Genomic DNA, 15,715 nt, shown 5'->3' on the forward strand with positions numbered 1-15,715 from the left:
GGCTCGCCCCCGCCCGCTCCCTCCTCCCTCGGCGGGTGTGCTTCGAGCGGCCTCGCCTCACCGCCTAGCGCCCCCCTCAGCCGTTGCCGCCGCCGCCGCCGCCGCCGCCGCCGCCGCCGCCGGCCATGTCCCCCGGCCGCCGCCGCCGCCGCCCGAGCGCGGCGCTCCCGCGGCCCGGCGCGCACTGAGCGCGGGCCCGAGCCACCGTCCGCCCGCCCCGGGCCCTTGTTCTCCGCGCCGCCGCCGCCGCCATGTTGGGTTTGGAGCCGCAGCGGAGCCGCCGCCGCCGCCGCGGCTGACGAGGCCGAGCGCGGAGCCCGGCCCGCGCCGGGGCCCAGGGAGCGGGGCCCGTCGGAGTCCGTCGGCGCCCGAGTGCCCGTCCGCCGTGCGAGCGAGCCGCCGGGCCCCCGGCCGCGCCCTCTGCCGCCGGCCGAGCGAGCCGCGGAGCCCCGAGAGGCAGCACCATGGCGGAGCAGACCTATTCGTGGTGAGTGCGGGTTTGTGGGGGGCCGGGCCGCAGGTGCTCGTGGGGCCGGGGCGCGGGCGGCGGGCGTCCTCCGAGCCCGGGGGAGGGGCGGTCATCCGAGCCGCTCGGCGGAACCGGCTGGCGCGGGTGCTGGCGGCCAAGGGGGGAACGGGAGAGGGTGGGCAGAGGCGGGCCCGGGCTGAGGTGTACCCCGCTCTGGCGAGAACAGGTGGTAAGAGGCACAACTTGCGAGTAGTGAGGGAGGAGCGGCCGCCTCCACGGTGGGCAGCGAGGCCCTGCGCCACGGGAGCCCTGCACGGCCGAGGGGGGAGTCTGTTCGGATGACCACATTCTGGAAAGGAAGTCGTCGGTAGCGGTGGGGCATGGGCAGTCTTTGTAAGGGTTGGTTGGTGCTCGGCTCGAAGGATTCGAAGAGTGCTGGCCCGTGTTCTGGGGTCGATCACGGGGATGGGGGCGGCGTGCAGGTCGTGAGTCCTCGTCTGTGGGACTTCTTCAGCATGTTAAGGGGCAGAGGCACGCACTTGTAGTTTACAGGAGGTGGGGGGAGTGACAGATGCGTCCAAGTTTGGGGGAAAGAGGGGTGGCGAAGGGCAGAGGTGAGTTGATCGCTGTAGGAGGGAGGTTGGTTGTTTTCAGGACGAGTGGGGACGGTGCAGTTGAACTGTGGCTTGAGAGGGAGAAAAGAGCCAACAGGGTGGTTGGTTGTAGGTTTGGGGCGGGGAACCTGGTTGCTGCTGCAGCCTAGATGTTGGCGATGGTTTAAAGCACTTGTGGTTTGGTACCAGAACTGTAGACTTTTCCGCAGAGTAGGGTTGAAGGTCCACCTCGCTTTGTAATTGGGAAAGTGAGTGAGTTCTTCAGTCCTTGACCCTAAACCTTCCAAGTACAAGAACCGCCTCTTTCCCAGCCTGTACAGATTATGTGGATACCTTCACAAAGCACGGGGCAAACTGTCAAGTGTCAGGAGCATAGTGGAGCTGTAACTGCCACAGTCAAAGAGCCGGGCTGTATATGAGAACAAGGGATGGCCATGCTCAGCCAGGAGCTCACTGTGTCCTGAAGGAGGGTTAGTGATTGAACGTAAGTTAATAATAACAAACAGCAGCGGTGTATACACCGCCTGAAAAAGAAGATAACTGGGAAGTTGAGAGGAAATGACTAAAAGAAAAGTTGGGTTTTGGTGGCTCCAGTTGTGCTTTCAAAGAACAGACTAATTGGATAGTTGTGAGCAGTGAGGGCCATCTCCCTGGCAGGGGACACAGGGATTCAGTTTCTCTCCTGCAGAGGGATAGGAAGGGAAGGTAATGTTGGGTGCTGCTGTGTGCGCTGGCACACCTAGAGTTTGTCCTGCCCCACGGGGACTCCGTGGTGAATCCTCAGGGCTGCCTTGCTGGGATTGTTTGTTTTGTCTTTTTGAACTGTACTATAAAAAGAATATGGATTGGTTGAAATAAATAACAGTGATCAGGAAATGGGTAAAGTGCTGTACATGGCACACACTTGCAACCCCAGTTCGGGGTACAGAGCGATACCCTGGCTATGACGTGGAAGGTTTGAGTGACTTACTGGGCGGATGGGCCACATACAACTTGTGAGATGCTCGTGGGCCTGCTAGTTGAGGAGAGATGGCTCTGTGAAGGCTGATCGTTCGCACATCATATTCCCGTGCAACACTCCTGCGGGCTTGACTGTATTTGATTTACAGTCGGGTAAGTGCTTTGCCGTGAGGACCCCCAGCCCCCCCTTTCCAGCTTGTTTTCAGGAGAAGAGTCCACAGTGTCCTGAGAGACGATGGTGCACAGGGGAGAGGACTAAGAAGCTCAGCCCCTACCCTGTTTTCCTGGTTCTTCCAAGTCAGCCAGGGCATAAGAACTAAACACATAGTGTTTGACACCTAGTGTCAGTCAGTCCCTCACTTGTCTGTAAGGTGGGGAAACCTTCCTTATCTCCAGAAGAGGACACAGGCTCAGGAGGGCAAGTGATGTGCCCTGAATATCTGGCCCATGGTGCCTTGTGAGCTGTCTTGCCTCTTCACCCTTTCTCACTGAAACACCAGCGTGGAGAAGCTGTTCTGGACGTATATGGAAGCTGAAGTTTGGATTTTTTGGTGATTCTTCACTTGGGTTATATAGATATACACAAAAATTGATACTTTAAAAACAGAATCATGTTTGATTATTTGTTTCTGCATTTAGGAAGAATGTACTATGACCCCGTTGGTTTGTCTGAGAACTGATCCCAGAAGGGATGTAGTATTTAAAAATACGCTTAAGTTATAGCCTCTGACATGAAAATACTCTGATGAGCTCACAGTGTTATTTTCTTCTGTTGACTTGTGCATGTTTAACTTTTTTGTAATATTAAAAAAATTGAACCCTACCTATAGGATCATATGGTTCAGATTTCTTGTACATGTTCATTTCCTAGAAAATTCTGCCATTCAAGGGTCAAGCTCCATCTGTCTGAAGTGTTCTCTGCCCATTCCTGAAGACAGCCTTGTTATTTTTAATACTTGTGGTCCTGTCTGCATCACCCCTTGCACTTCTTATGTAAATACTGAGCCTGCTCACTGTTCTTTCAGAGAGAGGACCATGAGACACTACTACCCTTTGTCCTCTTGTAGTGCCTAACACAGTGTCTGGCACACAGCTTCTGCTCAGGACCCCCGTGTGCTGAGTGTGGTGGAGGGGCTTCTGCAGGACTCCTGTCTGGTAGGTTTCCTCATGTCCCATTGTATTCACAGTATGGGTGTCTTACTTTGTTTATTCTTCTGAAACAAGACCTCACTGTAGCATCCAGGCCGACCTTATTCGTACTCACTATTATTTACATGCTTATCTTCTGGATGCTGGGACAACAGGCAAGCAACACTGTTCCCTCTTGAAGTTTGTAAGGATGCCAGGATCTTCTTTTTTCTGTTTGTTTTGGTTGGCCTTTGGTTTTTGTTTGTTTGGTTTTTGGGGTGTTGTTGTTGTTGTACTTGTTTTTTTTTTCTTTTCTTTTCCTTCCTTCCTACCTAACTTCCATCCTTCATTTCTTTTGACACAAGTTCCTTCAAGTTTAAGGCTGGTCTTAGGCTGGCTTTGAACTCCTAACCTTTCTACCCCTTCCTCTTCAGTGCTGGGATTATGGGCACATGCTGCCAAGTGGGTTCACCTAGTGCTGGGGGATCAGACTCAGGGTTTTACTCAGTCACATTATGCAAGTAGTCACCAACTGAGTCCATCCCAGCCTCCCAAAGGGCCTCATCATGAATTAACTGTCCTTTTTACTCACACTGAGGAAGTAAAAGAATGCATGCAAACACACAAACTGAAGGTTGAAGGGAAACACTTGCCCAGTGTGTACTTATGAGTAGTTGTTTCAGGGTAAGTACTGTGAGAAGCCTGAACTTGGCACTTGAAATCAATGCAATCTTTGTGTAGGATTGCACTTGAACCTGCTAATGGTTGTGCTTACTGTTTCTGTAGGGAGAAGGCCATCCTCCTGCAACATTCAAGTGAGTCTCATTACCCAAGACCTGGCATAGTAATTTAGTTTGTATTTTCCTTGTGCTCATGCTTTGAGGATTGGAAAGTTAAAACACTGCGGCTCAAAAGACTGTTATAAGGTAGAGCTGATGAGACTGCTCAGAGGTGAAACTGACTGCTTCCCAAGCCTGCTCACCCACGCTCCACAGAGCTGTCCTGTGCAGCACTCAGATCCACATATCACATAGATACTCATGTTCCACATACAAACAAAATGAAAAAAATTAAAAGACTGCAAGTAACTCACCCACGGACAAACCATGAAGGACTCAGTCAAGATTGTGTGACTGTGATATTAACAATCTCAGTAACTCAGGCAGAGACAGGTGATCTCTTAAGTTGGAGGCCACCCTGTTCTACGTAGCCAGGTCCAGGACAGCCAGGGCCACACAGAGACCCTGACTGGAGAAAAGAAAAAAAGAAGAGCGGGTCTGGAGAGATGGCTCAGTGGTTAAGAGAACTGATCCTTCTACCAGAAGTCCTGAGTTCAATATCCAGCAACCACATGGTGGCTTAGAACCATCTGTAATGGGATCCGATATATACAAAATAAATAAATAAAAAGAAAAGGAAAGGAAAGCAAACCAGCTGTAAACATAGAGCTTAGGAGCTCAGGGAGAAGGCAGGAGGAGCTTGTGTTTCTGTGAGAGATGAAAGGTTTTCTGAGAGATGACAGGCAGACCTTATCGGAGGCTGTGCTGAGTTCTTGTCCTGCTACTGTAGGTAGGTGGTAGAGTCTTACTGAGCAGATGAGTAAGACTTGCTTTTGCCTGTATTGCTGTCTAATCAGAGCAGATCTAGAGCTTGGCTCCACTATGGTGTTGCTCTGTGGTCATGGCCATTATCATGTGTAGAGAATGGAGGATACAGGTCTCAGAGCTCGGGAAGGCAGTCCTCATTTAGGGTGTCGTTACGCATGTTGTATTTGTTGAGATCAATTCGGTTTAGCAGCTGCTGCTTTTTCAGAATGTAGTTTAGAACAGGGTTAGGGATCTATACAGAGTTTACAAGGCTTATTCAAACCTGTTTTGCCTATAGGATAAAAAGTGCTATTATATGATTTGGGTAATACGAGGTTTCAGCTAAAATTAGCCAATATTAACTCCATAAATTTGTTTTTAAATCATTACTCAAGTTTTATTATGAAGTTTTTGAAGACAAAAGAAATTGGAGACATTTTTATGTGATCATTCCCTTTACAGATGACAGATGCCACCACAGTATGAGATGTCACACAGCTCTGTATGACTGCCACATCAGTGTCATCAGTCGATCACTAAGTCTCATTGTTTTTACCTGTTTCATCTCAAGCAAAATGAAAGGATAGTTTGCTTTGTGTACCAGGCTGGTCTGGAACTCACAGGTTTACCTGCCTCTGCCTCCAGAGTGTGGGTTAGAACTTTGCATCTCTATGCTTGGGATGGAAGAATATCTTCAGAGTAACTGGCCTAGTGTTGTTTTAGTTGGGCATCGGCATCCAGACACTTATGTAATGTACGTCCCTTACAGAATGCCTGAGTGCAGCTTTTCCTTAAAGAGTGCTGTCATTTGTTTTTAAAGGGTTTGGTTTGTTTGTTTGTTTGTTTTGTTGTTTCTAGACAGGGTTTCTCTTTGTAGCCTTAGCTGTCCTTGTTCTATGAATCTCCTTGGCCTTGAACCATCTGCTTCTCTCCCAAGTACTAGGGTTTTTCAAGGTGTGTGCCACCACTGCCTGGCTATGTTTTTAGAGTTTCATGATTCTTTCTTGGAAGTTAAAATGTTAGTTTTATGTGATTCTCTAAACTGAGAGTCTGTGGCTTTGAGTTTTCATATTCTACTTTCCAATCTTAAGGAGTTAGACGCAGAGTGATTAGACTTTTAACCCATTAGGTGTGTCCCAAGGAACGTCCAAGTGACCAGGTTCAGTTTTATAGGAAAATGTACAGGTTGTTCCCATGACCTTTGGGAAGAATTGTCACCTTTCATATTTTAACAGTCATTGTCACTAGGGCTGTATCTTAAATAAGAAAGTCTCACTGATGGAGACTTTTAGAACAGTTTTGATTATGGTTTGCTTTGCTTATAGGATTTATTCTAACTTGCAGAAAAGTTGTAGATAAACCATTTTTGGAATTTTGATCGTTGGCCTCCTCCCCCAATCTAGACTATAGTTGTGGTTTTCTTTTGTGACTTACACTGAGTGTAACTGACCATGCAGGCATCTATCTCTTACTACACTGAAATTTAAAAACCCAAGACCAAATTCTGTACTTGCACTGGGAATTTTCTGGTTTGAGAGTGATGTTTTTTTTTCACTTCTGATTGACTATGACCTTGCTGTACCTCAGGCCTAGTGTTTAGTCAAGCACTGTACCACTGAGCAACCCCCCCAGCCTACCACCACCACCACCACCACCACCACCACCACCACCACCACCACCACCACCACCAGTGTTTAAACTGCCTCTGCTGGTCCTCTGAAGGCTTCAAAGGTTCTGTGAGATGCTGAGTAAAAGTGCTTCCGCAATTGCTCAGTGCTTTCTAAAGGGTGGTTGCCTATTTTCTATTTACTTATTAGATTCTGGCAGGTTCCAGAGTTCTTTAGTATAGGAATGCTTTTTCTTATTGACAGTCTAATCAATGATGTCTGCTTTATCAGGAATGCTAAGTGATATTGTATAAAAAAAAAAAAAGTAAAATAACTTTTAATTTGCTATAGACTTGCAGGTCGGGGTAGTCAGTTCAGGAACTTTCATGGTTTCATAGTTCACCACTGCTGTTCACACGGGAAAGAAAATGATAAGTTACATTTTTTTTCATGCAATAATTATGTGGGTCCTTTGAGGGACAAGTGGACTTTCCCTGGATTTTTCTGTAATGCACAGGAAAGTTTTCCACTCTTCTAACGAATGGCCAGGGGAAGGCTTCACCAGTTTCTTATCTGTTTCCTTACCCACAGTGAGTCTGACGGGCACACCCACTTCCCTCCATCTAGCAGCAGCCCAGACCTCACTCCTGACCTAAATAGGACTTGCAGGGAGAAATTGTGCCCATTGTTTCTTCAGCCTGGCAACACTGAGTATGTTAGGAAAGTTGTGTCGGACCTTGTTTTGTCTTCATTTGTCCTCAACATTGCCTAATTTTACTTTCAAAATTTGATTAAATCTTGCTTTTGTTTAAATGAAAATATTTTGCTGGCATTCACAGCTCCTATTTTGATATAAATATCTATACGTTTAAATCCATTTCTCAGAAATGCTTATAAAAATCTTAGAAGTCTTAGAAGTAAGAATTTATTGTAAAGAATGAATTCTCTTTATTTTTGCCTTCGTTATTGCAAACATATTTAGAAATGCTGTCTGGTACCACAAGCCTAGCTAGCCAGTTAGCTGAAGACTAGGGGGAGATGAAGTCATTAACTGAGCGAGGGCAAAAAATAGAAGACCAGACACTCAGAACACTTGAGAAATTCACAGTGAGCAAGTAAACCAGAGGGAGAGGAGGCAGAGACTGTGGGTTCTCTTTATTAGGACAGTGAGTGGAAGGTGCTTCAGGAGCTTCAGGGACAGGACTAAATACTCCAGAGGTGGGGCTAAACACCCTGGGAAGCAGAAGGGATGGGAAAAAACAAAACAAAACAACAAAAACCCAGTAACAACAAAAACCCAAAACCAGGCCATTGACTTTGCCAAGGAAGTCATTAGTGTAGTAGAGCTCAGAACAGTAGGGGTGACGTCCTGAGGGCTGGGCAGGGAAGGGGAAAAGGCTCTTGAGATCACTGAGGAAGGAGAGGGTAAGGGTTGATAACTATCGATCAGACCAGCAGGGTTGTTTTTACTTTAGAGGGACTGTGTGTTTGAAGGCAGAAGGAGAAATTAATCTGGGAAAGAGAAAAGGCTTTGTTTTTATTTTTCTGTAGTGTAAGCTTAGAGTTTATTTTTCTGTAAATTATTGTAAGAGTTGTGCTAAAAAATTAATGGGGAATGTTTAGGGTGCATGTCTAAACTTGTCACTTGGTCTTAGGTATGTTGCCACTAAATTTAGTTGTACAGGTAGTAGTCTTTTTTTCAATTGATGGGAATATAAAATTTAACCTCTTCACGTCTGACTTGGGCAAATAAGACTTTACAGTCCCATTTTCTGTAAAGTATTTGTGGTCTAGTTACAGGGACTTAGTAGGTAGGTGGCCCCTGTCCCATATCTAGATATGTAGGTAGATATGTCCTTTCAGGGTCCATCTGAAATGTTATCTTTAAAATGTTTTAAAATCTCACTTTATTTTACTTACCGGAAGTGTGTGTGAGCTGTGTGGGCAGGTATACTGTGGGTTTTGTGTGGAGGTCAGAGAACAACCTTTGGGAGCTGGTCCTTGCTGTTCACCTCTGCATTACATGGGTTAGAGGCCAGCCAGTATTACCCGACGAGCCACCTTGCTAACCCAAATGTTCTGTTGCTCCAAGGCCTTTGGTGAAACCTGTAGCTGTTTGTTGTGACATCGGATGTGTTTAATGTTGTTTCCCACCTTGTGACTGACAGTAAAACTCTACAACAGAATGAATGTAGGGTCAGAACTGTTTATTTTGTGGTCCTGCATATAGTAGGTGCTCAGAATTTTATTCTAATTTTTAGGGTTTTTTTTTTTTTTTTGTTCTGTGTTTTTGTTGTTGTTGTTTCTGTTTTTTGAGAGGGTTTCTCAGTGTAACCCCAGCTCTCCAGGAATTCACTCTGTAGACCAGGCTGGCCTGGAACTCAGCAATCTACCTGCCTCTGCCTCCTGAGTACAGGGATTAAAGGTGTGTGTTACCACCACATGGCTGGTGCTCAGATTTTTAAAAAGTATTTTAGAGATACAATTTCCTAGACATTGAATTTTAGAGTAGGATATGTTCCTCAGAGTCTGTTGGCAGAGTACATAGAGATGAGGAATAAATAGTCAGAGGATGCCGCCGTTTGGAGCAAATGCAGAAGAAAAGTTAGTGCTGTTGACCTGACTGTTGATCCAGGTGTCTTTTTCCTGCTGTCCTGGCAGCACTGAGGACCACAGTGCTTTACTCCTCTCCTCAAATGGACCTGCATTGGGTCCCCCATCTCACCCCCACAGTTTTTGGGTTCCTCTTGAATTTCTGATCCTCACATCTCCAGTGAGCTAGGCAAACACCAACTGAGGTATATCCCCAGCTCATAGACTTTTAAAATTGTTTATTTTTATTTTATGTGAATGAGTGCTTTGACTATGTGCATGTAAATGCCCTACATGAATGTCTGGTGCCTGGGGAGACCAAAAGACGTTACTGGATCCCCCGGATGAAAAAGCAGTGCGGGGTTTGTTTGTTTGTTTGTTTGTTTGTTTGTTTAAACTAGTATTTAGCTCCGGCTGCCCTGGAACTCCCTATGTAGACCACATAGAGATCCAAGACATCAGAGGTACAGAGTAGGACCCTGTCACAAAAATAAAGTTGTTTTATGTAGTTATTTATTGTGGTGTGTGGTGTGTACAGAAATGTGCCACAGTGCATATGTGGAGGTTAAAGGATAACTCTGTAGAGCAGGTTTTCTCTCTATCACATGGGTCCCAAGGACCGAATCCAGGTCACTTTATCTGCAGAGCCACCTTAAAGAGTCTAAAGTTTTCTTTCTTTCTCTCTCTCTCTCTCTTTTTTTTTTTTTTTTCTGAGACAGGGTTTCTCTGTGTAGCCCTGGCTGTCCTGGAACTCACTCTGTAGACCAGGCTGGCCTCGAACTCAGAAATCCGCCTGCCTCTGCCTCCCAAGTGCTGGGATTAAAGGCGTGCGCCACCACCGCCCGGCTAAAGTTTTCTTTCTTAACTCACTCTTCTTTCATGTTTAATCATCATTATTCAGAAGGGCAGCTTAAAGCAATATTTTGGCATGTGTACTTAAACCTTACTGTCCTTCGCAGGGCCTCAGGCTCAGGTCAGCATCGAGGCCTGTTGGCTCTTCGTGTCTCTTCTGCACGCAGTCGTTTCACGCCATGGCTTGGCCTCCTCTCACTGCCCTTTTCCTGCACTTGCCTCTTGCAAGAACTGTTTTGTTTTGTTGTTCGTGTCCTAGTAAAGTTCTTTTGGTTTTGAGACAGGATCTCAGGCTTAGACCTTGCTCGTTAGCACAGACTGGCCTTGGACTCTGGTTAATCTTACTGCTAGTCTCTTCTCCCTCACTCCCCATGGAATCCTCCTGTCTCAGCTTTCCATGTGCTGAGGTTTCAGGTCTGTACTACCACACCTTGCTTCTGTATCCTCTTTCTGAGGACACAAAATTAAATCTTACATTGGTGAGAAAAAAAATGAGTTCTAGGCTTCGCTTCTCTGAGTGAGACTGGGCATGTAGCTGTTGGATGTGGAAAGAAGGGGGCAGAACGTCACTCCCTCCTCCCTAAAGTCTACCGTAGGGCAACTCAAAGAATAATGTGTTTTCCCCCAAAGGTAAATTGTATGTGACTACAGTTTTACCTGTCCACGTGACAAATACTAAGCTGTAGCATGTCGAACATATGACATGTGAAGGCTCTTGCGGCAGAGTACAAGACACTGGCTGAGAGCCTTGCCCGTGTGGAAGGTGACCCTGGGCAGGAGTGTGAGCACAGGCACTGTCCTGGTCATGACAGAGCAGTCACGGTTGTTTGTTTGGCTGTATCACAGGAGCAAACGATTAGGAAATGAAAGATTGTCTCTGTAGGGTTTATTACTTAACTATTGAACAGAACAGAGAGCAGTCTTAGGAGACGGTAAGCAGATGAATGACTAGTAGCCAATTTGTATTCTCCCGGTCATTTATCAGGTATGTTGAGACCCAGTCTCCGGTTTGAGTGCTTTGTTTTGTTAGGGGAATTGAGGGGCGTTGCTTTTGGAGGCAGTGTCTTCTTGTAGTCTAAGCTGCTATGTGCTGTGTAGTTGAGGTGACTTTGGGCACATGATTATTTTTCTACTTCTGGAGTATTGGGATAACAAATGAGCACTGTGTGATTAGGCTTTGCTTTTGGTGTTTCATAAGGCTAACTCTATTTTTGGTGGGTGGGTTGGTTGGTTTGAGACAGGATCTTGTACTGTAGCTCAGAATGGCTGACTTAGAACTCATGAGTATCCCAGGGTTGTCTTGAAGGGTCTTAGGGGGAATCTTCTGTCTCATCCTCTCAAGTGTTGGGATTACGGGTGTGAGCCTTCCTGCTCAGCTCTTAGTCTTTATAGGATAGTTTTTGGTATGTTGCCCATTTATTTTTCCAACTTTCCAAGCTTTGTAAAGTATTTTGATGTTTTATTTGGAAATTTATTATACTTGTTATTTATTTTAGATAGTCTTCATGACAAAATATAGTCTTTCTCTACAACTATCAAAGTTTTTCTGTGTTAAATTTCTAAACAATTGTATTAACTACATTAATTATTACCTAGTGCTCTATACTTTATGTTTCTGTCTTGATGGAGATATTTCCTCATTCTTTTTTGTAGTGGCTTATGAATGACTCAATTCTTGTAGCCCAGGTTGGTCTTAAACTCAACACCTTCTTTTGCCTACCCATGGCTGAGATTATAGGCCTGTGCCAATATGCACAGCCATTCATTTATTGCTTATCTGTGTCTTTATATTTAATGTTTTTTTGATGGCTGGGTCTTGCTTGTCTGATGTGTCAGTCTTTATATCCCCTGCCCCCAATTTGGTCTTAGCAGTGCCAAGCGTCTTCCGTCACTGAGCACAACCCTGATTATCTTCTAACTGAAGAAGTTAGTCAGCTTATGTTTCATATAATTATACTGTGTGTGTGTAACGTACATACATACGTACATACATACATACATACACACATACTGTTTTCAAGATAGGTTTCTCTGGGTAGTCCTGACTATCTTGGAACTCTGTCTAAAGACCAGGTTGGCCTTGAACTCAGAGAGCTGCCTGCCTCTGCCACCTGAGTGGTGGGATTAATGGTGTGAGCCACTACATGCACACCTGCAGTTTTTGTCTCTATCTTGGTGATTAGTACAGGCTGTACAGTGTTCTGTCTATGGTGCTGGAGTTATGTACGCCATCTCCACCTGTAAATTAGACTGTGACTGATCTAATGAATTGATGTATTTCACTTAAAAAAAAAAATAATAGTTTGGTCAGTATGTTGAGCATCAGTTGATGTATAGCGGAAAAAGTCTGCTCTCTCAAGGGTGCCTGTGGCCCTGCTGAGGACGCTCCAGGCTAAGGACTGACACTACTTGAAGGCAGTTTTGGATGGTCTTTAATACTTAAGATGCAGTCATTTTTGCAGGCCTAGGCTCCTGCTGCCGCAGCTCCTGCATCTAACCTTTAATAACTACTTACTCGCATAGCATGCTCTTTTTTTCTTTTTAAGATTTATTTTTAATTTTTAAAGTGCATATGTATGTGGAGGCCAGAAGAGGGTCTGTGTCCCTGGAGCTGGAGTTACACAGGGTCATGAGCTCCCCAACATGGGGGGTAGGAACAGAACTCAGGTCCTCTGAGCATCGTGTGCTATTAATCACTGAGCCATCTCTCTAGTACCTCCCCCCCCCCCCATTACTTTTTCTTCTGGCCAATTCATCCTTTCCTGCGCTTTCATGTGTACACACTGGGAGTTTTGTGTTGCACTGGATGCTGACCTGTGCTGTGCTTAACTTTGGGATTAGTGTGCTGCTTTGTTAACGCTTGTGTGGCATTCACAGAAATTACTGTGAGTGGACTGATCACTGATTTAGTTCTCACTATGAAGAGATCCTTGTAGACATTCTTACAGAGACTTTGGGGCTGGGCTCTATGGTGGCTTCTTTCCAGCCTTTTGTGAAATCTCTATCAGGTATTTTCTCGAATTAACTTGAGACTTAGGGAACTGTGCAGGCTGCAGGCTTTCCTCCTCTCCAGTCTCCTCTCCCACAGACCTGACGTTTCCTTTCCCCACACTCATTTGTCTTCCCAGCTCACTGAGACAGTCTTCAGGATTCAGTGGCCTCGTCTTTCTTTTAATTCTCTCTGCTTTATTTTTGTATTTATATTTGCTTTTTAAAAAAATCAGTATGTAAAAAGATATATATATTTTTAATATAACAATAGTTTTTATGTTCTAGTCTGTAAAAACTGACACTTTTCTTTCTTTTTGGTATGGAGTAGTTTCTTTAGGGCATGGGAGTTGAGGGGGTAGGGGGAGAGAGAGAGAGAGAGAAAGAGACACACACACACACACACACAGACAGACTGACTGACTGACTGACTCCCCTACCTCTGAGTCCTAGTCCAGAGTCTCAGGTCTTCATGCATTTATTTCTTTAACTAAACCATGCTTTCTCTGTGATAGCTACCAAATGTGAATTTCTTTCTCTCCCTCGCTCTCTTCTTTCTCTCCATCCTGTGCTGTTATTTAGAGTTTGGCCAACAGTTTAGCATTCAGAAAAGCATGTAACATACATGAGCATCAGATGTACCAAGTATTCCTCTGGTATTGTAGTCACAGGTTAGCTACAGTTAGGACATTATTGTTTTCTGTTCATAGTGAGATGGCTTTCAGTTTGTAGTTTAGGTTGATCTTGAGTTGAATTTATGCCAGTCTCCTTCAGCCCCTATATAACCTGAAAATAATTTTAAACAAGACTTTAAACAAGGTTATTTCATAAAGCAAAAGTTTGTGTTCATTGAACCACTAGAAAGCAGAGATGTCATCGTTACCACAGTGGTTCTGTCTGGGTAATTTACCAGCCCTGTCTCCCTTGAATCTGAACTTATTGGCTACTAATAAGAAATTTTTTTGTGTTTGTTTGCACATGAGACATTGAAATCATGACAATTGACTGTAAAAATGATGACACATGACTGCACTGAGTCAGTGGTGTGTTTAAGGATGCTGAGAGCAGTGTCACCTGCCACACAGCAGCACAGCCACCAGCAGCTGCCCACTGCCACTCTGCAGGGCTGCCAAAGGTCCCTGTAAGCCTTAGCTTTCCGGTTCGTTTATTTTAGGTGAGAGCAAATGCCAGAGGCAGTTTGGTGAGCACGAAGTGTGTTCTGTAAGGTTTAAGACGACACTGTGCGGACGGAACTCAGTGCCTAATTAGCAGCATTTATCCACGAAGACTGGGTTTATGAGTTGTGATGGTTTGTACCATGTTCTGTTCTGTGTGTGTATGTGCTCAGTAAGCCCATTATACATCTCACCACTTTACATCATTAAAAATACCACCGTCAGCCAGGTATGTAGTATACGCTTTTAATTCTAGCACTTGGGAAGTTAGCAGCAGATGGATTTTTGTGAGTTCAAGGCTGGCCTGATTTATATAGTGAAGTTCAAGACAGCCAGGACTACTTAGAGAAACTCTGTCTCAACAAATAAATAAGCAAATAAATGAATACAAATTTTAAAACATTTATTGTCACTACTGAAGCTCCTTTGCATCTTTCTGTAGCATTAAAAATTATTATTTAAATTTTTGTTACTTTGCTAAGTTGCTGTACAGAGTAGGGTTTCATTGTACCTCATGTCATACTCCTGAGAAAGGAATAAAAAAAAAACAAAACAAAAAACCCAAACAAAAAAACACAGTTGTAGAATTTTAGTGCTAAACTATCAATAAGTTTGCTTCCTGGATAAGCAACTGCCTTCCAAGACAGAAAAGAGAAAGGTCAGAATTTGCAAATTGTTGAGCTGGAGTGTTGACCTGACCTGCACAGTGCAGAGGTGTCAGCACATGGGTGGTCTGAGCTCGGATGGGCACGGGTGCTGAGGTGGGAGTGCCTCCCTTTCCCCTTGAGACACCGTCTCCTACAAACTCTATCTGTATGTTGTTGATTATGACCTTGAACTTTGGAATCTCCCACCTCCAGCTGGGACTGAGCCACTGTGTTTTATTTATATGGTGCTGGGTCTAACCTGGACTTGATGTGTCCTAAGCAAGCATTGTATCTGTTATACCACATTCCCAGCCGAAGGACATTCCCATTCATATTCATTCATTCATTCATTCATATTCTCTCTCTCTCTCTCTCTCTCTCTCTCTCTCTCTCTCTCTCTCTCTCTCTCTCTCTCTCTCTGGTTTTTCGAGACAGGGTTTCTCTGTGTAGCCCTGGCTGTCCTCGAACTCACTTTGTAGACCAGGCTGGCCTCGAACTCAGAAATCCACCTGCCTCTGCCTCCCAAGTGCTGGGACTAAAGGTGTGCGCTACCACCGCCTGGCAGGGCATTCTCTTATCATTGGAATTATCCTTACTGTCTTTGTGTGTGTTCTTCAAGGAGAGCAGATGACATGAACAGTTAAGGCTTATTGTGTTCTTCGGTGCAAATAGTCCTAAAGTATCCTCAGTATATTTGCAGTATATCCCAAATGTAAGGAAATGATAAAGATTTGATGAAGTGAAGTACTCCATTCAGTCCCAGACCGTAACCATTTCTACACCACTTACCAGGACCTCCACATGACAAAGCAACCTGCTCCCAGAATTTACATTTAAGGTGACAAGACACAAATATTCTAGTGTTCTGTAAAAATATTGGATGGCTAAATTTTACCCTTTGTTAGAATTTAAGTAGCCCTCCCACATAGCAGCCTAGTCCAGCAGTTAACCAGTTGCAAGGGTAGTGTTTTACTCTTTCCAGAGGGAACTGAGACACCTGTGTTGACTTGTGTGTTTGCACTGTATGGGACAACCAAAGGGAATATAGAAAGAGAAAGTACAAGGAGTGATGTAGAATTTGGCTACCCACGCATACA

General features: G+C 45.0%; 1 protein-coding gene across 1 annotated transcript in view; it reads left to right on the forward strand.

The window, feature by feature from the left end:
• The first annotated feature begins 10 nt into the window (after nt 1-10).
• The window catches only part of Sppl3 (signal peptide peptidase like 3), a 94,450-nt gene continuing 78,745 nt past the window's right edge, over nt 11-15,715 (forward strand). The window contains exon 1 of the mRNA XM_076922507.1: nt 11-487. Coding sequence (XP_076778622.1) covers nt 465-487 — 23 coding nt within the window. The 5' untranslated portion in view covers nt 11-464. The remainder of the gene's footprint in view (nt 488-15,715) is intronic.

Source organism: Arvicanthis niloticus, chromosome 24, assembly GCF_011762505.2.
Source record: "Arvicanthis niloticus isolate mArvNil1 chromosome 24, mArvNil1.pat.X, whole genome shotgun sequence".
Taxonomy (NCBI): domain Eukaryota; kingdom Metazoa; phylum Chordata; class Mammalia; order Rodentia; family Muridae; genus Arvicanthis; species Arvicanthis niloticus.